Source organism: Xiphophorus hellerii, chromosome 23 (genome assembly GCF_003331165.1).
Source record: "Xiphophorus hellerii strain 12219 chromosome 23, Xiphophorus_hellerii-4.1, whole genome shotgun sequence".
NCBI lineage: Eukaryota > Metazoa > Chordata > Actinopteri > Cyprinodontiformes > Poeciliidae > Xiphophorus > Xiphophorus hellerii.
Genome location: NC_045694.1, coordinates 5,138,453 through 5,164,296, shown reverse-complemented (window position 1 = coordinate 5,164,296; position 25,844 = coordinate 5,138,453). Strand labels below are relative to the sequence as shown.

The following is a 25,844-nucleotide window of genomic DNA, read 5'->3' as shown; positions in this document are numbered from 1 at the left end:
AAAAGCTACAAATATTTCTGTTTCAGTATTTAACGAGAACTCAAAATCAGAGGAAAGGTCCATTATTTACAAAACAGATTTGTTTTAAACCTTTCATTTTAATTATGTTCTCAGACTTACAATTTCTGTAACTATCAGAACAGCTTCAGCAGCCACAAGAATTACATCCATTAAATCTACAACCTTTGAGATGAAAATGTATTTTGTTTAATATTTTTAAATGTTGCAACTGTTTACCAAAAATTATAATAACGCAGAAGAACTGTGGCCCAGTAATAATGCAAAACCCCCAAAATAATTCAAAAGCATTTCAGTGACATCCGACATGTGCTTCCTTTTTTTGGTCCAGATTTAGACAAAAAAAAAATCTGGACTGCTGGGCACCAGCTGGTGCACCTCTTATGTTGAGAGGCGCACCAGCTGGTTATTTGAAACTCCTTTTTTCCTGGAAATTCATTTGCATATCAAGACTTATGAAAGTATTTGTTAAGCAAATGGAAATTAAAAATTCATGGGACAGTGTACATGAAAAAAAGTTGCTAACATGGTCTAATTTCGTGGATATTTTAACGCTATTATGTTTAAATATTTTATTAAACATGATCAGTGAATGAATCCCCAACCTGTTATGTGAAAAAATAAACACTTGCATAGAAAATCCAGCAGAGGGAGTGACATGAACGCTAGCAGGTGTCATCTAAGCCCCTAAGCATCCTCACTAGTTGAGCGTACCTCCCTGGCTTTGCTGCCCGGGTCTTCATCGACCATCAGCGGCTGCCGCTTCTGTCGCGGGTGGGGGGTACCCAGGCTTCGGGACACAGACGCTCATGTGTGTTTACTCACTCTTGTGTTTCCGGACGTGAGAACGGGAGGACCGCGCGATGTCTGCGTCGGGGTTCACAAACCTCGACAGTTCTGCGGGATTCAACCAGAACCCAACGCCGAACGGTGGAGCTGCGCCCCCCTGTCAGAACGGTAACAGGCCGGGAGGATGCGATTAGCCAGCCTGCTGGTGTTAGCATGTTAACGCCGTGGAGGCTTGTTGTTTGTACTCTGCCTTCTGTTTATTCGTTATGCCTTTTATTTCGCCACTGTTACTTTGAAGGGATTTAATTTGATTTAAAAGAGGAAGCCCTTTTTTTTATTTGTGAGAAGTGATGATTCAATCTCGCGGTAAAGCTAAATGCTAAGACCTGCTAACTCGAAGCTAATGCAGTCCAATGGAGATAACGGGGTTGAAGTTAGCCAAGTGTTAGCAAGTGAGACAGATTGTGCGCAATCATTTCACTCTTAATAGCAAAAGTCCCGAAAACAACTATTAATATCAAATTGCAGGTACGACTAGCTTTTACATGTATTTTTATGTTGTCTGATGAGCGCCTATTTAAAATGCGACAAGCCCTGAGTGTTGAATATGTATAAATGTTTAGCAGATATAAGAAAATGAGGTAAAACTTTAACTAATTTTGCAGATCAGTTGCTGTTCAGTGTTTACAGATTATTGTCATTTAAAGTTTTCCTACCTAATCCCTAGGATTGTATGTACTTTAACTTTATGGTTTCATCTTTTATTGCAAATATGAAAGATAAAGAAAGTTTGATACTTTTGAGTCCAATTGATTTTTGTATTCCTTTTTCTGATAAAAGAATAAACTCTGCTACCCACAAGACTATACAGTGTCATTAGGTTTGAAGTTCTACAAATAACAAAGATAAAGTATTAAGGACCAAAAAATAGGTAAAGTATTAAATCTTAGAGGGCCTTATGTAAGATAAAACCGTGACAGATGGTGAAAGATCTGTGCAAGAGAAACAGCGATACTGTTCAAAAATATGTCTGCTGTAGTCTAGCTGAGGTACCATGATGATTAGACGCAGAGGGATGTGAGCGTACTCTCACTCGAGAACCTGCGAAAGGCTACCAACATCTCTTGTGGGATTCGGGGCTTTCCTCAGGGTTATTCAGAAATAAATCATCAATTTGAGCTTTCTTCCTCTCTGTGGTAGTTGCACTGCTGGTAACCTGATGCTGTATAATCTGTCCAGTCTTTATTCTGCTGTAACAGTTGTGAAAACACATTATTCCTGTTTAGAGACTAAAAATAGTGTAGTTTTATAAAAGTAGGTCTTATCGCAGAAGTTGATTTTTAAATAGCGTTGTTTCAAATTAATCAATCAAATTTATTGATGCCATTAGGTAGCTTAGTTACAGTGAGATGAATCAGTTTTCCTGCCAAACTCAAAACTTGCCATAACACAAAAACATAAACATAACATGATTAAAAGTGGCTTGATGCTCAATGCTTTAAAATATTAAAACCCCTAAAAATGATAAAATAAAAACACAGATTTTCTCATTTGTCTTCATTTTATTTTTGTATTCCATTCATTCAATAATAAATATGAAAAGTTCATGTAACAACTAAATAAATCATGAATGAAAAGGAACAGAAAGAATAAACTTATAATATATGCTCCAATACAGTATGTTCTCATTAGGACAATATTAAAAAATAATATGAAAATGAAATAAAATTTGGAAACTTATGGCAACAGGAAGAAGCTGAACATGGCTAGTGCTGCACTTGAAACCTCAATTCCATTGACAATTTAAATGTTTACTTGAAGCGTATTCTATGTAATTATGGGAGTTTTTAATCTGTTTATATACACAACGACATCTGAAGTTAGTTGTATAGCACATTTCAGTAACAAGGTGCTTTACATCAGCGGTCCCCAACCTTTTTAGTCGCGCGGACCGGTCAGCCCTTCGCTATTTTGCTGCGGACCGGGGGGGAGAGTACTCCGATGTTGTTTTGTTACTCATTCTGCTGCAAGTTGGCTCAATTTTGACGCGCAAGACGGAAGTAGTTCATTATTTCTTGCGCGGCCCGGTACCGGTCCGCGGCCCGGTGGTTGGGGACCACTGCTTTACATCATAAAGACATCATACAGTCATCAATTATAAAACAAGCACTAAACATTACATTTTGCCAAACGCCATAATCAAAATACACATAAAATATGCTACTAAATGTAGTATATGTAGTATAAATGTACTATAAATTAAAAGTGACTCCAAACAAGTGGATTTTTAATATTTATTTAAAGACACTCAGTGTTTCAGCAGTTTTGCAGTTTTATGGAAGTTGAGAAGTGCATGGAAGCTGAATGCTGCTTTTTCTTGTTTAGTTCTGGTTCTGGGGATGCAAAGTAGACCTCAGTGGTCTGAAAGGTTGATACAATAGTTTTTTATGTACTATGGTGCTAAACCGTTGAGTGATTTATAAACTAAGTACAGTATTTTAAAGTCTGTTCTTTGAGTTACAAGGAGCCAGTGTAAGGACTTTAGAACTGATATATCCTCCCGGTTTTAATGAGTCATTAGTCATTTAATCCTTGAAATGTTCTTCAGGCGATAAAAGGCTGACTTTGTAACTGTCTTTATGTGACTCTGAAGGCTCATTCAGATTTCAGGCCTGAAAGGTAGACAGCCTTGTTTTGACATCTGTTCTTTTTCTCTACAGGTCCACTACCAACCCACCCATCCATGTACCCTCCTGCAGGTTACTATGGCGTCCCGCCTCCACAGCAGAGCTACCTCTCCATCCCCAGCCATGCCACTTCCGCTCCCAGCAAAGCATCAATCACAAGCAGTGCCCACAGTCAGAACTACTACCAAAACAACCACCAACAGCAGCAGCAGCAGCAAACACAACTCCCTCAGCATCAAGTAGCACTGTCTCCATACTCTGCTCCGCCTCCCTCTCAGCCATACGCTACCCTCCCATCTTTAGCACCTCCACCTTCAAATGCCCAGTTCAACCAACAGGCTTTCCAGCAGCAGCAAGCACTCTACACCACTTCAGGGCCCTACTATGGTCAACAATCATACAGAGCGTCTCCAGCACAGCCCCGCCATCATCATCATCACCATCAGCAGCAGCAGCATCATCCTAGTTTGGTTTCATCGCCAGCTGGCATTCCTGTCTACCCAAATGTTTCATACCCATCTGGCCCAGCGAGCAGCCACTATGTCCCCCACACTTCCTCCAACACCTCCACACCTGGAGTCATGTCCACCCAGATGGGCGCGCCCTTGCATCAGTTCAGCGCCCTGCCTCCAGCCTCGACGGCTGTGCAGCCGGGGTACGGCACGGGGCATCAAACGGCAGCGACAGTGAATGGCAAAGGAAGCACAGGTAGGGAGAAAGTTTCATCATGTGGGTTGTTGTTGTTTTTCTTTGCCAATTGACATGACGCCATGGCAATGTGGAAAAAACTAATTTTTTATAAAGGTTACATACTGAGCTTTAATATTTATTTTTTGTTTATTAAATAGCATGGCACAATGCTAAAGCTTTTGGTTTTCCTTATGATCTGTAATTGCATGTGAACATTTACGATTTTTCAGATTTATTTAATTTTTTTCACCAAATCTATTTGACCGCAACAAATTTGTTGCAGGTAAAGCGGGTTCAGTTCCTCCAGGTTAAGGGCGTTTCACTTTGGATCAAATTGTGACCGCTGATTGGTCAGTTGTTGCCAAACCCACTCAATTAACTGACAGATGGTGTCTTGCCAATTTCTGACTCCTATCTAATTCTAGTTTCCAAACTTTAATGCTTCTGTCTTAGATTAGTCATCCTATAACCAGATTCTTTGTTTTTCTTTGATAAGCTGCAGTCCAAAACAACATCCACCAACACTATGACCAAAGCAATCAGGCCCCTCACAACTACAACTCCTACAGTGGGGTGACACAAAGCAGCGGAGGTGCGGATGGAGACCGCCCGCCCTCAGGAACCCCCTCCACTTCAGTCCATTCCTCCCCAAGCCGCCACCAAGGTAAATAAATGCTTCTTTTTCTGTTTTATATAGAAAAAGGGTAGACGTCTGCCTGTTTATTTACAAAAGTGCAAAAATGGAGCTTCACAAACAAGATGCATGTTTGTGTTTGAAGATCTTTTGCTCACAGACAGGATTACGCATCGTGTCATTTCTTTATTTTCTTTCAGACCTGAGCAATAAATCGATTAATCAGGTTTTTGGTGTTTTGAAGATTTAATTTGTTAAAAATCAAGATTTTCTGATCTGGTATAAAAAAAATCTGAGACTTTATTTTAAAGTCACAGAGACTAGCGTTTTTGTTTTGTTTCTTTTAGCTTAGCTCTGACAGTGAAACCTGCGTTAAGCCAACGTGGAAGGGTTGTGAAAGGTTTATCACGTGTCAAACTCAAGGCCCGTGGGCCAAATCCAGCCCGCTGTAGGTTTTTTGTGTGGCCCTCTAGATTCTAGACTACACACTAAGTGTGCTTAAATATTATGTTATCAACCAAATTAATGCAGTTTTTATCTGTTTTCTGCCAAATTATATCAATCATCCCTCCAGTTTCTTGAGAATTATTGTGGAAATTCACGCAAAATCAACAAATCCCAGCACTTTTCTTAGCTAATTATTGGAAGTTTATTGCAGATTTTTCTAAAAAATTGTTAAAAACGTTGTACTTGTACTAAACAGCTGCCTCAACCCTAATTGATGTCAGATTATAGTCCATGATCTATACAGCGAGTAATAAAAAGTCAAATTTACCATCATAAACAAGTGCAAATATTTCCAAATTAGTACCACAAACACTTTGTATTGCAAAAATTGCAAAAACAAATATTGCGAAATCCTGGAGGGACTGAAAAGATGTTCAATAATATTATTTAATCTTAAGAATTCATTGATATTTTAACAGTTTGTGAACAGGTTTTATCAATAGATTCTGGCACAGCCGGCTCTTTAAGAGTACTCGTGATCTTGATTTGGCCCAAAACGAAAAAGAGTTTGACACCGCTGGTTTAGATGATCACAGCTGCACTTTTAGTTCAGCACACATGTAATCTGCTGTGCACACCAAACGCTTTCAGATGTGCAGGTGTCTGAGCCTCGATGCAAATCTTTAGGGTCAGAAATGTGCTGCTAGTTTATTTATGTCTGATCCATAATTTTCTCTGCTGATACTATCAGTAATATAGCAGAAAACCTGCACCAGTTGCACTTGTATTTTCTTTTTTAGTTTCTGAAACCCCACCTGCACAGCCTCAGACTTTAGAAAGAGGGCTGTTTATTGGCACAAACATTTAAGTTTGTTTCAGTAATACAATGTGTGTACAATCAGGTACTTGGATATCAAATTGAGTTCTGGTTTTTAATATTTGATATACTTTTGACTGCATATTTGACCACTCTTCATTTAATTTGGCAGGTTTCCCCCCCCCACCCCCCAACACTGATGTCTGGGCCGTTCTTTATGCTTAATGTTAGCTTGGTTCCACAGTATTTGTCTGTTTTAGATAATTGTTTTCTTCTGATTCAAACTGTCAACCTTAGAAAAGAAAATTGGATAAAAGGATAAGGAATACATGGGAGCTCATGACGTTTTCCTCTTGCTTGTGATATATAAAGAAAATTAATAAATGTTTATCATCTGTGATATTTGAATTGCATTTTGCCTCATAATTGGGGAGGACCTCATTCTTTTAATTGTCATTTTGCCGTTCTGTTAACTCTGGTTTTGTTGGGCTGGACAATAAATCAATAGCAATGTATATTCCAATAGACATGTGATCATTATCAATAGATAATATATCAGATAGAATATTCAATATATAGACTATTCACCGAACTCCGATCCTTAACAGCACAGCATTCTGGGGGATGTGGGGCAAAAAAAAATGTGGAATCAACAGACTTGCTCATTCTTTGGTTACCTAGCAACTCACGCTCTGGTTACCTAGCAACAACCTGTAGATTAACTGCTGCAGCAGCAGTTGAATGTTTCACTGTCCCTTATTACTGCTTTAAAAAAAAAAGCAACGCTATGGAGTGAAAACTGTGGATAAAGCAGAAAATCCCACACCACAAGTTTCAAATTATTTCAGATATTTAAAACAAATAAACTAATAATTATGAATATCGACTGATGTGAAACGCTTTTACTCTGTTAAGATTTTCAGCCGTATTGTCCAGCCCTAGATATATAAGCAAATAAGGTCGACTACAGTTTGTTTTAAAAGTTCTTAGATAATATTATTTAGGAAAAAAACAACAATGAATGTTCTTCTAAAGGTAAAAGCAGTTTTGTTCCATACTGAAGGAAAACAGACTGAGGGGAAATGCAGATTGTTTTCATAAACATTACACACACACACACACACACTCCGAGCCACTGTGCTGTTAGTCGCTCAGTCCTGATAGTTTTCTGTGATCCTCTCCCAATCCCCCTTCCAACAGGCCTGCGGTACGGATATGTTGCTAATAGTGGAGCTAGCTCAGCCTCTGCCACCACCTCAGGCGCAGCTGCAGCCCCCTCGTCATCCAGCACTGATGATGATGATGAGGAGGAGGATGAGGATGAGGAAGCAGGTCTGCTTTAGCTTTTACCTCCAAACTTCACCCCTCTCCCGCCTGTTTCTGCTTTTTTCATCCCCATCAGCTCCTTTAAGCATCACCATTCCCTGAAATGTCCTGTCCTGTACGCGGTTCTGTTCCTGTTGAGTAAATTATCTTATTCAAGCAAATCCTCTTTAATCAATTTACTGCCTAATCAGATCCCTCCTTCTTCGTCTAAATCAACAGTTCTCATACTTTACGCAGATTTATTATTTGAAATATAACCTTTCTGTTGTTTGTCTTGTTTTTCCTTTTAGAAAGATCACAAAAAAATTAAAATCTGTCATTTTGATGCTGTTGGGATGTAAAGATTTAGGTTGGGTAAAACAATTAATCATAATGAATCATTTATTGTAATAATTGTCAACTAATTTAGTAATCGATTAAGTGGAGTACAGACTTTAAAAAGGTTTTTTGCTGAAAGAACAACACACTCAGAACAGGAATTAAGCCAAAATTGTACAAAAAAATCTACATTTTGCATTTAAGATATAGAAAAGAATTCTGTAAATATGTTTAGCCCAGATCTTCTGAAGTGATAGTCCCTAAGACGCACTGGAAAACGAATTATTTAGTCCATTAGTGTTTTCAGTGAGCTTTAGGCATGAGCCTCATCATTTTGCATTATGTATGCAGAATGTTTACAGCTTATAGGCAACAGTTGACCTCTGAACTAACAGTGTTTTGCATCATTCATGGTTCACTGGAAACGCGGTTTAAATGCCGCTGGTGCTACAGCAATCCTTCATTTTAATGTTTTCCATTTATGCTCAAATGTCATTTATGTATTTGGATTTGAAATGCGAACAATTAACTTATGCTAGAAGTAAGTCGATAGTTTTTCTGTAATTTCCATAATGTCTTGTATTTGCATTAAAAGGAATAAGAAAGTGTCACATTTTTATTCTTGTGCTTGAGTTGATCTAGATTATTAATGATTTTCTCAATATTTGATTTGGGAATCTCTTACTTTTATATATATATTTTCCTGTTTATATAATATTTAATCTGAAATCCGCTAGATTGCAAAACCTAAAATCAGTACCAACCTATTACATTTAAGAAATAATGTTGTATTCCCAAATTTGTGCATGTTAGGCATGTAAATGGTGCCGTTAGTCAGTCTTCCTGGTGTTCTGTCTGTAGCAACTCCTCTGTAGCTTTATCAGCCAGAGGTTAGCATGTGTTTAAATATAGCCTCTCTCTCAGCTTGTTTACTGACTGTCTTGTTCCTCACTGGAGAGTCTGGGTAGCAGGCATTAGCATGTCCCTTAATAAAAAGCTTGGCTTGTTTTAGCTTACTGTTTGTCCCGTATGATTTCCTCAGATCCTCTCGGTGCAACACGCTTTGTGTCTTTGTGCAAAACATCAGTTTATTTCTCTAAATTAAGCTAGACAGATTGGAAAATATTCTGCCATATAAATCTGTAGTTTACACAATTATAATATTTTTTTTATTTTAAAACAGCTCTCAGCAGAAAACATTGAAATTGTTGTTTTGTGCTAAATTATAGAGAAAATAATTTGTCTTTATTTTGAGGGAGTTTAGACAACTTGTTTTGTACAAAGTTGGTACGAAATATATAAAAATAATCTTATATTCTTTTTGTTTTGCTTGCTAAAATAGTTTTAGAGTTTGTAAAATAAAATAAAATCCATTCATAAATGTTTCTACGAAAATTAACTTCTCTAAAGTTGTTCAAACATTGACTCTTAGAGGCCAAGGTAAAAAATAATAATAATTGCCTTCCTAAAATAATGACGCAAGTAAATTTTTTTTCTACAACAGCTTTTTTTTGTAAAGCTGCTGAAACATCCTAAAACACCTTAACTTGTCAGTCAGGGGACTGGATCCAGATGTGCACAATACTTTTCAGAAAAAAATCTCTATTACTAACCTCCCTCTTTATAATATTGCATTATTTCCTGTTGATCATAAAATCCTACCAAAATACATTGTAGATTGAGTTTACAATGTAAAGAAACTAATGTGGATTTCCTTGATTTAACTTCAAATTTTTTCCATACTTGCATGTTAAAAACCAAATCCAGTGTTTCTTTCTTTGCAAAATCTGTATACTTTGAAAAATATATATCATTTTTCTTTTATTAGTCTGTTGCTTTAGCACATGTTGCTTCCTGCATTTCAGATTCTGTGAAACTTCCTTTTCTTCTCAGCACTGACTGTAGATAATATTAGTGTGACTTTTAGAAGCACATCAAACACTTTGAAAAGTGTTTTTATCATGAATAATCTGTGATGGAACCAGATTGATGTAAAGTCTTGCTACATGAGAAGAGATTTGCCACTGAGCTGAGCGTTGTAGGAAAAAGTGTAACAAGTGTCTCTGAGAATACTTAGCTGTCCGCCTCTCTCAGAGCTCATAATCCCGGCGTCTGCTGCTCAGATTTACTGCTAGATAATTGGATCCGGTTCTGTCCAATGAGCTCCCAGCATCAGGCCTGCTGTGTGTTGGTTTGCTGCTGATCTCTCCCTTTGACCCACATGGATTAATGGCTTCATTCAAATATTCTGTCCACCTAATCCTTATGGAAATCCTGCCCAGAGTTGGACATGCGTTGGGGAAACGTGTGTACTCTGTTTGCACTCAATAAAATTATATTTGAGCAGTTTGTCCTCTATAAATATTAAAGTGGAGGACAAAAAGAAAGGAAATTTACAGTTATAATTCCTGGTAAACAAGGTAGGCTCAATTTGTTTTACTTTTGGCAAAATATTCAAATATTTCATATTTAGCATGCTGAACAATATTAAATTATGAAAAAACATATACACTTGCTTTCTCTACATCACGAATTCTTTAAATCATGAACATTTTACTATAAGTGTTTGAACAGTGCCATCAGGAGCAGATTTGTAATTTAATAATATATTTTGCACACTGTAAAACTGTGTTTTTGTTTATCTGAAGCAACATACTATTTTTAGAGACAAAGTTTCACACTTTGCCCTAATGTGAAGCTTGCGTATTTGTAGCCAGAGGACTGATGCACAAGCGACATTCGCAAACAGCCGAATGGACATAGCAGCACTTTGCACCAATCTAATGGCTGAATAGCCTGAATAACAGATTAAAAACAATAAACATATTTGTTGTTGAGCTCATATGTCTTATTTGTTCAATAATTTTGTTCAACAAAAATGTTTAATTAAAAATGTTTACTTTAGGCTTTTCAATTAAAATGCAAATAATTATTTACGAACCCTTCAATTAACTTGATTAAAGATTAGAATAAGGCTCATAACTAAAATTTCATCAGATTAAGAACTTTATTGTCCATGTCTTACTTTTCTGTTTGTTCAACCAGAAAAATGACTTCATCATCACTACAAACTGCATAAAAAGCCCTGGATGTCTGGAGTGGATGTCTAATCCACTTCTATGTTTCATCTAATTACTTTAATTCAGTTAAATTAATTTAGTACCAGCTCACAAAAACATAATCCAAAGACATTCTACAACACAGAAACAAGTTCAGTTCACATCCAGAAACAAATAACAGGATTCAGAAAAGTTCCCAAGTCTTCCCAGAAACACACAAAAAATAACACTATGAAAAAATTAAATGACACCACTTATTCTAAATACATTTAAATGATCAGTGTAAAGATCATTTTTGTGTAAAGATCGATTTGTGTAAAATAACGCAAATCGAGTTTGATTTTCATTCTTCTGTCAAAAATCGGCTATTAATTGTGATTTTTATATAAGCCAATCAGAAACTCTCGTCTGCGTTCACTAGGCAGAGTTTGTCTATGATGAGTCAAACTTGCTGCGGATTATTATTTTTCTGTTTTTTAAGAAGATTAAACCATCAAAAGTGGTTTAACCCTGAATGTTGTATAGGTTGTTTTTCAGTTCTGTATTTATTAGCCTTTTTTAGCACCTTAAAGGGATTCACTTGGGTTTCTGAGTGTGGTACAGTTCGGCTCAGAAGGTTCTGGTGCTGGTAAAAACCTCTGTTTCTGTCTCTCTCTGCTTTACATTTTTCCAATCCTCTGAAGCCTCTGCTTCCCACAAAACAACATCAGCACAACGAGTCCTTCAGGACTTAAAGACAGGCTTTCATGTTTGCTTCAAGCTGCTCCTCTGGCTCTTCTCATTCTGTTTCTCAGAGGCCCGAGGGAGTTAAAGTATTGCATTCACCAAACAAAAATTCACACTTTGATTTCTTTGATTTTGTACTTTTGCTTCCCATTGACTGATTTTTATATGCCTCTACCTACTACTGACACTTGAAGCTCTTCTTTAATGTTCTCTCAACATGGATTTAATGTCTTGTTTTAACCGTGTTTGTTGTTTCTTTGTTCTCTTTTACCCCAGTATTCTTGGTCCCTCCTGGGTAATATTTATGTAAATGTTTAAATCCTTCCTGCCTGTTTTTTTTGTCTCTCACAGGCGGCGACACTTCCTCCTCCAGTACCGGCAGCGCCTCTCCAGTTCCCAACAACTATGATTCCCTCGAAGGCGGCAGCTATCCAGGTACCTCATCACCACAAACTGCGTTCCCGTTGACTTTAAAATTACACAACTTGGAATTGTGAAAATAAGTTTGCTCAATCAAAACACACCAATGTAGAACAAAACATGTTTTTGTTCTAGAGTGAAGTGGTTTTTCAGCTGCATTAAAATTATTTTATTATTTCACAAAACTGGAATGGAAACATTTTTTTGCATCAAACGAGTCACAGGATCAACAACCAGCAAGAAGATGACAGGAAGTTGTAGGATAATGATGGTGCAACGTGTTTTTTAATGATTTACTTTGTGAACAAAGATAATTTCTTGTTTAATGGAAACATCGCAAATAAGAGATCATGTTTTTTTCCCCAACATTAGCGAAATATGAATGAGATGAATACGTAAACTGAAAATTGGAGAATACACAATTTATTATGATTATTAAATAGAATTTCAGATTTTTGTATAATTTTTGTCCATGTTGACTACAGGTTAACTTTCTAAGCTTATTAGGAATGCACAGATATGAACATTTAGGCCAATATTTATTAATGATATTAAACAAACTGATATTGGAATAAACTTACAGAAAACTACAAAACAGCTGAAACTCTGAGTTCCTCACCTGTTTAGAGCTGCCTTTGATTAATAGTAAGTTAAACATTGATCAATATGTTTAACATTTGACAAAATGTAATGTTTACTGCTTGTTTCATAATTGATGGCTTTGTGTAGTTTTATGATGCACTTTGAATTTCCTTTTTGCTGAAATACACTTTAAAAATGAACTTGACTTGAATTAATACTGCTGTTATGACAGTGGTCATCAATATTTTATTTTATTCGATTACTTTATCGAATAATTGACAGATTACTTGATTAATAAAAGAATTGTTTACAGCAGCCCTAATGTTAAGTAGTTGTGAAGGAGCAGATTGAATGATTTACACCGTACACTTTTTAAATTAAATTAAACATCCCAGCTTCCTAAAGTGGCATAGTTAAAGTAAAATCCCAAAACACTGAAACGTTCCTGTTTTAATGATGATATCGATGCTGAAATGTCTTTTGCACAGATTCCATGCCGCCCTCCAACAACATGACCAATCAGGCTCCGCCCTTTGGTAGCTTTGGTTACCATGGCATGCAGACGGCCTATCAGCACGGACCGGCTTCCCGCCCTGATGCTTCCCCGTCCCACAGCGTGTACAGTCAGCCGGGTTACCAGCAGTACTCCCAGGTAACAGAACAGAACTGCTGTGCAGAAAGAAACTTTTTTTTTTCTAACCATTTCTTCTTCTGCAGCCTTTCCCCAACCTGTCCCAGCTCTCTGCAGCTCTGGGTGGGTTGAGCGGCGTCCCAGAGCTGGAGATGGAGGCCCTGAGGCCGGTCAACCTGCTGCAGGAGAGGAACCTGCTCCCTTCCAGGCCCTTGGAGGCTCCTGAGCCGAACCTCAGCCCCGATCTGAAGAAGGTCAACTGCAGCCCACAGTAAGTTGGTCACACGCCTTCGTCGTGCAACACTTTTTCTTCCTATGATCCTGATTTTCTGTCCTCTGCTCTCCAGAACATTCAGGTGCACCTTGACGAGCATCCCTCAAACCCAGGCGCTACTCAACAAGGCCCGCCTCCCTCTGGGCCTCCTCCTTCACCCCTTCAGAGATTTACAGGTAGCCGCTCTTACTCTGAGCTGGGAAGTAATTAGTTACATTTACTCAGTTACATTTACTAGAGTAATTTTTTTGAGAAAATGAACTTTTTACTTTTTATTTTATTATGAAGTATTGCAACTCTTACTGGATTTTCTACACACTGAATGAAAAACAAACACATTTTAATCAAAAAATCACCAGACACAGACACACACCTGCAGTTTTTGTTAAAGTTTTATAGTGAAAAAAACTGATTTGGAAAATTTTTTCTTTTGCCTGAAACAAATAAATGGGTCAAAGAACCGTATGCATTCATCCACGTTCCATTGGACGTGGAAATAAAAGCCTGTTTTGGTCGCCTGCTCATGCAGAAATCAAGGACTGTTTTTCTAAAAGATTCAAAATGGAGAAAACAAGTTGAGAGGCCAGAACTTGAGTTTAACTCTTTCTCTGCTCCTCTCTGCAGCAGCTACCAGTGATCACATCCAACACGATAGTGCGGTGTCGCTCGTGTCGGACGTACATCAACCCGTTTGTCACCTTCCTGGACCAGCGCAGGTGGAAGTGTAACCTCTGTTATCGAGTCAACGATGGTAGGAAACTTTTAAGTACTGATTTCTTCATCCTTTTATATAATTTGATTAAAATCTAAGACTTTTTTAAATGTTTTGTTTAGTTCCAGATGAGTTTATGTACAACCCGGTAACGAGGTCATATGGAGAGCCTCACAAGAGACCAGAGGTCCAAAACTCAACGGTGGAGTTCATCGCTTCCTCAGACTATATGGTAAAATTCTCCACAACTTAATGTTGTTGCAATGTGGTTGCTTGTCCACTAGAGGGAGGTGTTGTATTTTTCTTTAAATAACTTTGAAAACACAGACGGATCTAAGCATTTGACATGACACCTTACTTTCTGTCTTTGTCTCTGGTGTCAGCTGCGACCCCCACAGCCGGCAGTCTACCTGTTTGTGCTCGACGTGTCTCACAATGCCTTGGAGGCAGGATACCTGAAGTACTTCTGTGAATCACTTCTGGAGAACCTGGACAAGTGAGTTTGGGCAACTAAATGAAATCATAGTTTGAAAACTGCATTTTCCTTTGACTCAGGTTATTTTTGTGGTCTTTTAAAAAACATTACATTGGGGTGTTTTCCCACTTCATAGTCTGGTACATTCTTGTTCAATTGGAGATAAAAATAGCAACATTAGTTACATTTTCAGCTGGTGCAGTTTGCTTTTACACTGCACTGAGTCAAATGAACCAAAACTTGTTCCCTTCCTCGCCAGTGGTGGCGCTGCACCAAGAATCACTGAAGGAAACGACACAAAAACCTCTGAAGAAGACAACTTCCTTTTTCACAAAACATAAACAGAAATGTTTTTGTACACAAAAGTGTACTCTTTTGTCTTTAGTTGAAGATAACGAGTCATTTCTCCAGCTAGCTAGCTCTATCTAGCACTTTTATTTTGGTTTTATTTACCCAGAATTCCCTTTAGTCTACTTTCTGCTTTTGAAGCGGTTTCCATTCTGCTAGGCGTTCACATATGCATTCAAGTTCACTTCAACTGAACCGAGACCAAACTAAAGTTTATTTTTTGTCCCACATCAGAGTTTAATTATGTATTTACTCCTCCCCAAACAAACCAGAGTTCAACTAAAGCGGATTAAACATGGCTGGTGTGAATGCTCCCTTACCATAGAAAGCTCATATTGGAGGTTTTTTTCTGAACATTTGTTTTGTTGACGTTTTCCCGCCTAAACGATCACTGACAGATGCTGTTTTGCGTTTCAGGTTGCCCGGAGACGCACGCACCAAGGTGGGTTTCCTCACCTTTGACAACACTGTCCATTTTTACAACCTCCAGGAGGGACTGTCTCAGCCACAGATGCTGGTGGTGTCAGACATCGACGGTATGCCTCTTCACTCCCATTAGAAAAAAAAAACGTGGAGAAACTCTGTTTTAACCGGTGTTTTTTTTGTGTGTAATTACTGCAAATAATAGTTTATTTCTAAAAGATTGGTAATGTTTTTATTTGACTTGATGAGAAAAATGTGTGTTGAATTTAGTGAATTAAGTTAATAAAGACCAAATGTTCCATACTTTAATACTTAAATAAGTTATTATATGCTTATTTATGTATGTAGCAATTTAATTAAAATTGTAAATACATAGATTAAATATTTTAGATGTATATTAAGATAATTTACTTAATTATATATAAGTTTATGTTATAAATAAATGTATACATTTTTCAATACTTTTATAAAATTCAGAATTAAATAATTGGATCAAAGTGTATTCATCACATGTTAAAATAATCAGATTTTTAAAAAATAATTCAGGATTTTTAAAAAATATTTTAATGTAAGAATATTTAAATCCTATGTTGCAGCAGATCAGAAATTATTTTTTTTGATCTTTTATAAAATTACCTGGGCAGGGCTAATGGCTTCTAACAAGGTGATTGGTCTGCATTTTTCTGACTTGTTTATTGTTTTGAAGCCATTTTCACCCATTTTACATCCATTTTTATGATTAATCTTTAATGTTTTTCTGTCATTCCATCTGTTTAAAGTATTTAAATTTATTTTAGATATCTGGACATTTTTTACGGACAGAAAGAAAAATAACCCCTTTTCTGGAATTTAAATTCTATCATGCACTTTGAGGTAAAAGCTAAATTACTACCAGCCAACTTCTCCTGGAAAGAGGAATGTGAGATCCAAGATTTGATTTAAGGAGAAGTTTTAACATTTCCAGATGCTATTTTGTGAGAAATAATAGTAAAACTCTTTGCTTTTAATGTCACTACAACTGTTTTTGCAGATGTTTTTATACCGTCACATGACAGTCTGATGGTGAACCTAAAGGAGAGTAAAGAGGTACTTGTCTTCGTTTTTCCTTCTAGCAGTGGCATAAAACATATGAACATTTTGACTAATGTTCACGCCATGTGTGAGGATTTTAAAATTGATTTTCCTTCCTCAGCTTGTGAAGGAGCTGTTGACGTCGCTGCCGGCCATGTTCAGAGAGAGCAGAGAGACACACAGCGCTCTCGGTCCCGCCTTACAGGCCGCCTTCAAGCTCATGTCGCCCACCGGCGGTCGCGTCACGCTGTTCCAGACTCAGCTTCCGACTCTGGGAGCAGGGAAGCTGCAGTCAAGAGAGGATCCGAACCAGCGTTCCAGCACCAAGGTTCATAGATTTTGATTATGAGAGAGTTTGGAAACGTTTCTGGAACCAAAGGATCTGATGCCGTAGAGACTGACAAGATTTGAAGTGCTAAGAAACAGCTGAATGACCTTAATGAAGGCTGCGTTAATCTACTTATGAAGCTGTTTATTAGTTAGCACTTCAAGTGTGGCTGGAGACTTCACCATAGAGTTTGGATCCTGTCAGTTTTGGCTGAAAACATTTTTCATGTCCAAAAATGGCTTTGTCCTTCCATTACAAATGTGTGCAAAACTACGTCAGTATTCCGCTAATGTAAAAACAACAATTTGGCAGTTTCCATTAAATAAGAGTCGCAATTAAAAGCATGTGAATAAATCACTAAAAAAGCTGTTGTATCATGCGTCACGATACAACAGCTGCTTCCTGTCGTTGTCTTCTTTGTGGTTTGCGCTGTGGCAACATCCGGTTTGTGATGCAAAAAATGTGAAACCTCATCCTAGCGACAAACTTTTGATCAAAAAACTTATTTTTTTTCCAAAATTGGCGTGTTTCTGTTAAGCAAAATTAGAAATGTTATTTCTAATTTTTATTTATTGTGATTAATTTAGCCTAGCCTTAACTACATACAGTCTTAAATTCCTGTATCTAAAAGGAATTTCCTGTATTTAAAATTCATTAAAAACAATGTTAGTTGGCCTAAAATAAGTTCACTGTATGTCTTAAATTTTCTCATGACAGGACTTTTTAGTCTCATTTGTTTATTTTTCATCGTGGGACTTTCTATCAAATATTTGAGTTGCGTGCAGATGTCTTCGTTGAGTTCTGTAACTTGAGCCAGTTGAGGCTACCACCAACTTGCTGCTAACATACCCTTGCTGGCTAATTAGCTTTTTTGGGTCTATCATGGGAAACTGTAAATTCATCATCAGTTGAATATTTGCGGCAAAAGAAACGTGGCGCTAATGATATATAAAATGGTAAATTTTATTTTGTACATTTCTGTTGTGATATAGATTTTAAATTTAAGTTGCTGAAACCTGCAGAATTGTACGAAGTAGCATAATATTATCAGTATGGGTAATATTTATATTTTCAGTTACGTTTGACATCACGTTGCTGTCTTAGGTTCTGAATTTGGGTTTCTAAAAATCTCAAATGGAAAAACTAAATTAATTATTAATAATCTACTTTTTGGAAATGTTCTCAAATTGTTCTCTCTTTTGTTTTACATTTGACTGATAACTCTTCAGGGAGCACAGCACCTGGGTCCTGCCACAGATTTCTATAAGAAGCTTGCGCTGGACTGCTCAGGGCAGCAGATTGGAGTGGATCTGTTCCTGCTCAGCTCACAGTATGCCGACCTTTCATCACTGGGTAAGAACCGGCTTGAAACTTCTGGGTTCTCATTCTTCTATAGGATAAAAGCTTTTGGATTTCCAATTATAAAGAAATTCAAATGTTCCTCCAGATCTGTTCAACCTGAGCAACCAATTTATTTTTATTCTTGATCATTTTTTCAAAAATTCAAACTCAATTCAAATTCAGGAATACTTTATTGATCCCAAAGCCTTTGTACAGGGCACACAGCTGACCAAACATGCTCAAGCTCCACTTGGGTGGAGTTCTGTTGGGGTTGCTAGGTAACAGGCTGTGCCTGCTGGTATGCGACATTACATTCCTGAGGTTTTTGAAATGACTCATCTTCCAGACACCAAAAAACATTAACTTATTGCCAAATAAGCAGCTGGGTGTTTTCTTTTATTTTATTTACAGACGTGGAAACTCAAATGAAAGTAGAAAATGTGAATTTTGCATAATAAGTCCCCTTATTATAACAATGTTTTGAGTTTTATTATTTTTTTAAATCAATCCTTTTTACATTCGAAGCCTAAAAATATATAATTTTTTTCAGCATGTGTCTCCAAGTACTCGGCAGGCAGCGTCTTTTACTACCCCTCCTTTCATTGCATCCACAACCCGGCGCAGCTGGAGAAGTTTCAAAGGGACCTCGATCGCTACCTCACCAGGAAGGTCGGCTTCGAGGCCGTCATGAGAATACGATGCACTAAAGGTATCCTCAACAAAATGTGACACTCGTTTTGTATTTTCAGATACAGATCTGAAGCCATTCTTAAACCTGGATAATGTGGTTTCAGGTTTATCCATCCACACGTTCCACGGTAACTTCTTTGTGCGCTCCACCGACCTCCTGTCCCTGGCTAATGTGAACCCAGACTCTGCCTTCGCTGTCCAGATGTCCATCGAAGACTCTCTTGCTGATTCGTCTCTGGCCTGTTTTCAGGCTGCTCTGCTCTACACATCCAGTAAAGGTAAACCCAAATTCAGCACCTAAAAAAACTGATTATTCTCTTATACAATAAATAATAGAAATAAAAGTAATGTTTCTAATTTGTCGGTGTGTAGGGAAAAGGCGGATCAGAGTCCACACTCTGTGTCTGCCAGTGGTCAGTCAGCTGAGTGATGTTTACGCTGGAGCTGATGTTCAGGCTATCACATGTCTGCTAGCCAACATGGGTGAGTTCACAACTTTTACCACTTTAACTTACATAAACTTACATAATAAGGTGCAGTCTAATACTTGATTAAAACCTAAATTTGGAAAGTGTTATTTACAGTTAAAACCAGGTAATTTTATACACTTAACAAAAAGACACCTTGAATTTTTTTTCTCACTACCTGAAGTGAAATCAGACTAAACTTCTCTTGCTTTGGGTCAGTTAGAATTACTAAAATTATTTCTAATTGTTAAATGCCAGAAAACTTAGCAGGAACATTTTTGACTTTATTTTTGAATATTTATTATTTCTAATGGCTCAGTGTCTTTTTCATTTGTGTAACTGAAGTAAAGATTGCCTTATTTTTTTTAGAAGTTAAACAAAGTCATTGAAATTGTGGAATATTTTTTGTTAAATTTGTTAGAAACACAAAAATTTGCTATATTTTAGTTCACATTGTCTTTTTGGAAATGTTCTCATTTCCAAAAAGAATTTCGAATTTCGAATTCGTAGAATTTCGAATTCTATCACAAGACATTATTAATAACAGTAATAAATTATATGATCTGTATTGCATGTTTTGTCTCCATAGTGTGAAAACTTGAAATTGCTCGAATTTTGCAGTGGCAATTTTCTACGAACTCTGTTATCAGTCATTATTGCAGGTGTTAGTTCCCCTCCAGTTTTATAATTGATCTTTGCTGTGTGTTCCAGCCATCGATCGATCGATATCTTCCAGCCTGTCAGATGCTCGTGATGCTCTGGTGAACGCCGTTGTGGACTTTGTGAGCGCCTACAAAAGCAGCGTGTCGAACCTGCAGCAGTCTGGGGTCGTCGTCCCTGCAGCCATGCGACTTTTCCCCCTCTACATCCTGGCTCTTCTCAAACAGGTGGGAGTTAGAGCAGAAACGATTAATACGATTAATCGATTACTGAAGTAACCGTCACCAAATTTACTAATCAATTAATTATTAACTGGAAAATACAGACTCAGAAAAGGCAATTTGCTGAAAAAAACATAACTGGAGCAGTAATTAATCAAAAATATATACATTTTGCATTGAAGAAAAACACCTTTGTAAATATGTTTTCACCAGAACTCCTAAAGTGGCCCAGTTTTAGCTTCCACTGGTTCAAATTGACTAAAGGAAAATGTTTTTATTTAGAAATGAATTGAATTATTTATTTGCATCTTTTAATGTATTTCTAATATTTTATAAAAACTGATTTAGGGGTGCTGTGGTGGCGCAGGGGCAAAGCACGATCCACGTATCGCGGCCTTAGTCCTCGTGGCGGTGGTCGCAGGTTCGATTCTCAGCCTGGCGATATTTGCCGCATGTCTTCCCCCTCTCTGATTACCCTGTTTCCTGTCAAACTACTTTCAAATAAAGGCCACTAGAGCCAACAAAACCTTTAAAAATTAAATAACTGATTTAAATGGTTAAATGACAAATCTGCAAAATGTCCCATTATGTTTATTCGATTAATCATCAAAAATAATTGATAGATTAATCGATTATTAAAAGAAGTTGAACTCTGGAGCATTATTTAAAGATAGATTTCCTTTTATAAAACGTGAAAAGCTTGTTTTGCAGATAATTTTTGAGTTCTTTAAAACAATTATGGGGAAATGCTTTTAAACACTTTTTGTAAAATCATTCAGCTCTGCTATATCTGTAGAACCTAAACAGTAAATCTGGATTTTTTTGGCTCCTGATTCACACGATAATTACATGCTTTTTGCTTTAATAAATATGGTTAAAATAGAAAAAGTGAAATTCAGAAAAACAAAAACAGAAAAAGGGGAATTTTGCAAATAATAGATTTGGTTCCTACACAAGCCTGGAAACATACGGCATTGTCATAAAAAATATCAAAAAGTCTGTTCCCTTTGCTATGGGTAGCACATTATGTTTGTAAAATGAAAATGTTCAACAAGATGCTGATTAAACGTCTTTATTTCTCCTTTGTCAATCAATCTATCAATTTACCCATCATGACAGATGTGTAATCTGTGGATCCACCATTTAAACCAGACAAACCCCTTCATCAGTCAGTCCAGTCCTTGATGAATCTATCAAATTTTTCAATTTATCCATTGAATATCTCCATCTTTCAATACGCCCCTCTATCAATCCGATATCCTTCAATACATCCATTGATCCAGCTGTCTATCATTCAGTCAGTGCTTCCATCCATCCATTTGTTAAATGCACACATCTGTTCATCCATCCAGACGACTTTCCACTCTTCTCTCCAATCATCCTTCCATCAATCCTAAACATTACCAACATCAGAGACATTAATTGCTGAAGATATTTTCGGGTTTGTTCCAGAAAGCGCTGCGGACAGGAACGAGCACGCGGCTCGATGAGCGCATCTTCGCCATGTGTGAGTTCAAGACGCAGCCGCTGCCACAGCTGATGCGGATGCTTCATCCTGACCTGTACCGGGTGGACAACATGTCTGACCAGGTGGGATGTTTAACTAACTAAAACATATTCACATATCGCCATGTTTGAAAATTTGTATTCCCGTGATTCAGGTTGTTTGCTACACAAGAAGTGGAAAGTTGACAAACTGTTAAATACATGTTTTCACTCAGAGAAGTCAGTCTTTATCTTATACATTTGTCATTATGATTGTAGACTTGTAGCCTCTGTATTCTGTTACATTAAGTGAAACCTTTTTGTGTGTCCTGCAGGGGGCGCTCCATCTGAATGATACTGTAGTTCCTCAGCCTCACCTGCTGCATCTTTCTGCTGAGAGGCTCAGCAGAGATGGAGCGTTCCTCATGGACTGTGGCAACGTAAGTAAAGGTTGTTTCTCTGTACAGCAAATGGGAATCCATCTTCTGAGTTGTATCTTCAACCACCTCACATTTAGTTAGGTTCTCTAGTTTTGTCTTTTCTTTTCTAGTTTTTCTTATTTTCTCATTTCTTGCTTGCACATATTTTATAAAGCCTGCAGAATGTGCCGTTTTTTTTTTAATCAGATTAATCATCAGAGTAACCGATTAATCAATAACTTAAATAACTGTTAATTGCAGCTCCACATTAGTTATGATTAGATCTGATTTTTGTCGTTGACCTCCTGTCTCTCCAGGTGTTTTATCTGTGGATCAGCAAATGCTGCAACGAAACGTTTATCTGTGATGTTCTGGGCTGCTCCAGCTACGCTTCAATTCCCCCCAACATGGTCAGTATGAGCTGGACAAGCAAAATACACACAAAAACTGCAGAATATCAGCATCGCATGAACTCTTTCTGCAGCTCACTGGTGCAATTCATCATTTCTCTAAAATGATTGATTTGCTTTTTTTCTGTTTGCCTTGTAAAATAAAACAACTCATACAGCAAAACAGATTAGCTGGTGAAGCTTTTCAGATTTTGTTTTAAACTACCTAGAAAGTTCAACCATCACTGCATGGTGGGTGTGATGGAAACACCCAGAATAAACAACAAATGTCAGTCTCTTGTTTGCGCTGCGTTTTTTATTTCTGTAACAATGGAGCGATTACTCCCAGCGCTACCTACACACCCGCACTTCCATCCACAGGAATGTGTCTGTTGACTCCATTGTGTAACTTGGATGACAGAGGGAATCCACATTGTCTGAAACATAGTAAGAACAGTGTTGGCTGATGTTTTGGTTGTCCTCTTTCTGTCCCTGTCACGCTCAGAGTCACATTCCAGAGCTGCAGACTCCTCAGTCGGAAAGAGTCCGAGCGTTTCTCGACTGGCTGCAGGACAACAGAGCGTTCAGCTCTCCGATCCACATCGTCAAGTAAGCAGAACCGGACTCACATCCCACTCTCTACCTGATGCTACTTTCTGAACAGTCCGCCCCACATAAATGAGGGTGTTTATTAAAAACTTTTTTTCCATTAAATGTGTTTTTATTTGGCTGTATTTTTAATTGTTATTTCAAACTGTATTTTGTATCACCTCTTGACCAAAGTGCAAAAGTATTCATACCTCTCAAATGTCTTAAAGTTTTTGTTACAGTCACAAGCTTCATCCCATTATGCACAAAAATTAATGCATGTTTGGAAAATAGAAGGAAAAGATCTTGTTTATAAAAAGTGTGACCCCCACACTGTATAGAACCACCTTCCATTGTAGGACTGAAACGATTAATCATAATTAATCGATTATTGAAATAATCGTCAACTAATATGGTGGTTGATCAATCTATGCAGACTCAAAAACATAAGTCATTTGATGAAAAAACATATTCAGAGCAATAAATGAACCAAAACTACAGATAATGAAGCTTTGTTGTAAAAGTTGTTGTAATTGGATTCGATTAGAAATGTTCAGCCTCATTTTATTGTTATGATGAAGCAACAGAATGACAAACAGAAACCGGGTGGAGACGGTTTCTTGTAGAAGAGACGGGTCTGAGGTCAACTGGAGACTATTTCCAGAGTAAAAACACAGTGAGGTCACTGGTTGGGAGTCGTGGTAATGGCATCTACTGGGAACGCATTGTTTCAATTTCCTAAGCTGCTTGTGGTGCAGCATTGTTACTCAACCACATGTTTACGCCACTGATGTCGGGACGAATGGGCTGAGTGGTATTTCAATGGCTGCTTGTGTGGTAATGTGAAATGACAGCAGAGCTGACATTCATTTCCCTAAAATTAATGTCAAAAACAGATGGAGGCCCATTAAAACCCACCTCAAAGCACCTCAGATCTTCTTTTGAAACAAAAGTATGTTTTACTTTAGATACCAGCAAATAAAGTAGAGAAGAATAACGAACTGTGTGATCAAATCAGGAAGGATTTTTATTGCTGCAGCATAAATTTAGGGGGGAAATATTTCCCAGTCCATACAGACAGAAAAAATGTCCCATTATATGGATTATTTACATGAAATCATGTGCATCAGAAATATTTGCACTCTCATATAACACTTGAAAAGGTTGAACTATACAACAAAATAGATCTATGTGTTTTAACCTGAGGTTTTCTGTAGGATTTAGCTTCAACACACATGGATGAACGTTGGTTTTCTGTCTGGGGAATCATTTCTCTGTGGATTTGGTTAAATGTTTTGTATCATTATTTGGGTATTGGGCCTCTGTTTCATGTCATACCTATTCTAGAGCAAAGTAGGAAGTCATGATTACCTATTAAAGGTTTCAAAGCACCCTGACCAATGCTTTAAAGGGCGAATTGATAAATCATTCATTAATATTTTATTGTAAATATTCAGAATGCCAATAATTCTGGTATATGTTACTTTGTTGGGTGTTTTTTGTACAAAATGTAGTGCTGCAACCAACAATTACTTTCATGATCAATAAATTTAATAATTATTCTTAATCATCAATATAATCTAGCAATTATTCTGATGATTAATCAGATAAACTGCCACATTTAGCAAATTTTTCATCTCAGCCTTTTTGTACAATATTGCAACAACGCATGCCAATAATTCTGGTATTTATGTATGAATATGCGTGAATCAATCTTTAATTTTTTTTTCTCGCAGAGACGACGGGTCAGCGAAGGCCACCTTGTTCCAGCACCTGGTGGAGGACCGGTCTGAGTCGGCGTCATCCTACCACGAGTTTCTGCAGCACATTCAGCAACAAATGTCCAAGTAGGCTCCCGTATTGCCCAGAAAGACGTTGAGACGTTCCGCAAGCCGATGGGAAAGGAGTCTCCGGCCTCTTTGAGTGTGAACTAGTGCTAGGCCAGTTTTAGCCAGATGAGTTTCCTCTCCATTCTTCAGACGGACTCGGTGAATAAATCCATCATGGAAGTTTATGAATCAAAAGTTTTGTCAGAAAGAGAAGATTTAAGATGTTATATGGATTTGATTGAGCAACCGGGTGAAGATTGAGCCGGTTCAATCCAGAGAAGAGGAATCAAAGTCGAGCCATGAAGATGCCACTTCCTTAGTTCAGTTTGTTTTTGTGAGCCTCACATGTAGCCCGTGCTATTTTTTCATTTTTGTTTTTTTCTTTGGTTGAAATGTATCCTGAAACTCGCCCTCTGTGTTCTACCTTTCCCCTGTTTTGGACACACTGGAGAACATAGAACAAGAATCTGGCATGTGCTTAGAAATGCAAACAGCATGTCTTGGTTTTGTCTGCTGCTAAGCGACGGCCATCTTGGGAACATGACTGGGTTGGATGTTTAGTTTTCCTTAAACTTTTGGTCTGCCTGGTCCGCTGAGAGGACGTCGGATACATCAAACACCATAATCTTCCAGCCGTCTGCAATTTCCTTCTCATTGATTTTATTTTTGAAAGCGCTAAGATCGATATCCACTTTGTAACTACTGAAAAGAATCTTTTATGTGTGATAATTTATGAACCAGCTTATTAAATAAAAAGAAAAAAAGACGTTGACTTAATGTGTAGTTTTTAAAATTACTTATTTAGGTTTAATTACTTAAGTTGATCCCAGACTAAAGAAAACAGTTTTTCATTCTCTTCTTTCTCATCTCATGAGTTTCCTTAAATTTATCAGTCTTTCTGATCTTTAATTACTTTTTCTCATTTTTCTAATTTTTGAAATTAGCTTAACTTAATTCAGTTCAGAAATTAAATAAGTATA

General features: G+C 37.4%; 1 protein-coding gene across 3 annotated transcripts; it reads left to right on the top strand.

Moving 5' to 3' along the window:
• The first annotated feature begins 687 nt into the window (after positions 1–687).
• Positions 688–25,636, top strand: sec24b (SEC24 homolog B, COPII coat complex component). Of its 3 annotated transcripts, none has more exons than XM_032555187.1 (24): positions 688–975; positions 3,528–4,202; positions 4,687–4,848; positions 7,283–7,414; positions 11,863–11,946; positions 13,002–13,165; positions 13,231–13,415; positions 13,492–13,594; positions 14,043–14,169; positions 14,253–14,362; positions 14,514–14,626; positions 15,371–15,489; positions 16,407–16,462; positions 16,569–16,775; positions 18,005–18,128; positions 18,667–18,825; positions 18,911–19,084; positions 19,179–19,289; positions 19,985–20,160; positions 21,607–21,744; positions 21,975–22,079; positions 22,376–22,468; positions 22,953–23,056; positions 24,772–25,636. In XM_032555187.1, exons 1-24 carry the CDS (start codon positions 882–884, stop codon positions 24,884–24,886), a joined length of 3,630 nt encoding a protein of 1,209 aa, XP_032411078.1. In that variant the 5' UTR covers positions 688–881; the 3' UTR covers positions 24,887–25,636. The 3 variants fall into 3 exon arrangements, with proteins under 3 accessions (XP_032411078.1, XP_032411077.1, XP_032411079.1); XM_032555186.1 differs by having other exon boundaries at positions 4,681–4,848; XM_032555188.1 differs by lacking the exon at positions 7,283–7,414 and having other exon boundaries at positions 4,681–4,848.
• Positions 25,637–25,844: the final 208 nt, after the last annotated feature.

Excerpts from the sequence above, each read along its gene's own strand:
- sec24b (XM_032555186.1), top strand. The coding sequence starts at position 882 with ATGTCTGCGTCGGGGTTCACAAACCTCGACAGTTCTGCGGGATTCAAC. Across the intron at positions 18,826-18,910 it reads GAGAATACGATGCACTAAAG|GTTTATCCATCCACACGTTC; the intron begins GTATCCTCAACA and ends ATGTGGTTTCAG. Across the intron at positions 22,080-22,375 it reads TCCTCATGGACTGTGGCAAC|GTGTTTTATCTGTGGATCAG; the intron begins GTAAGTAAAGGT and ends CTGTCTCTCCAG.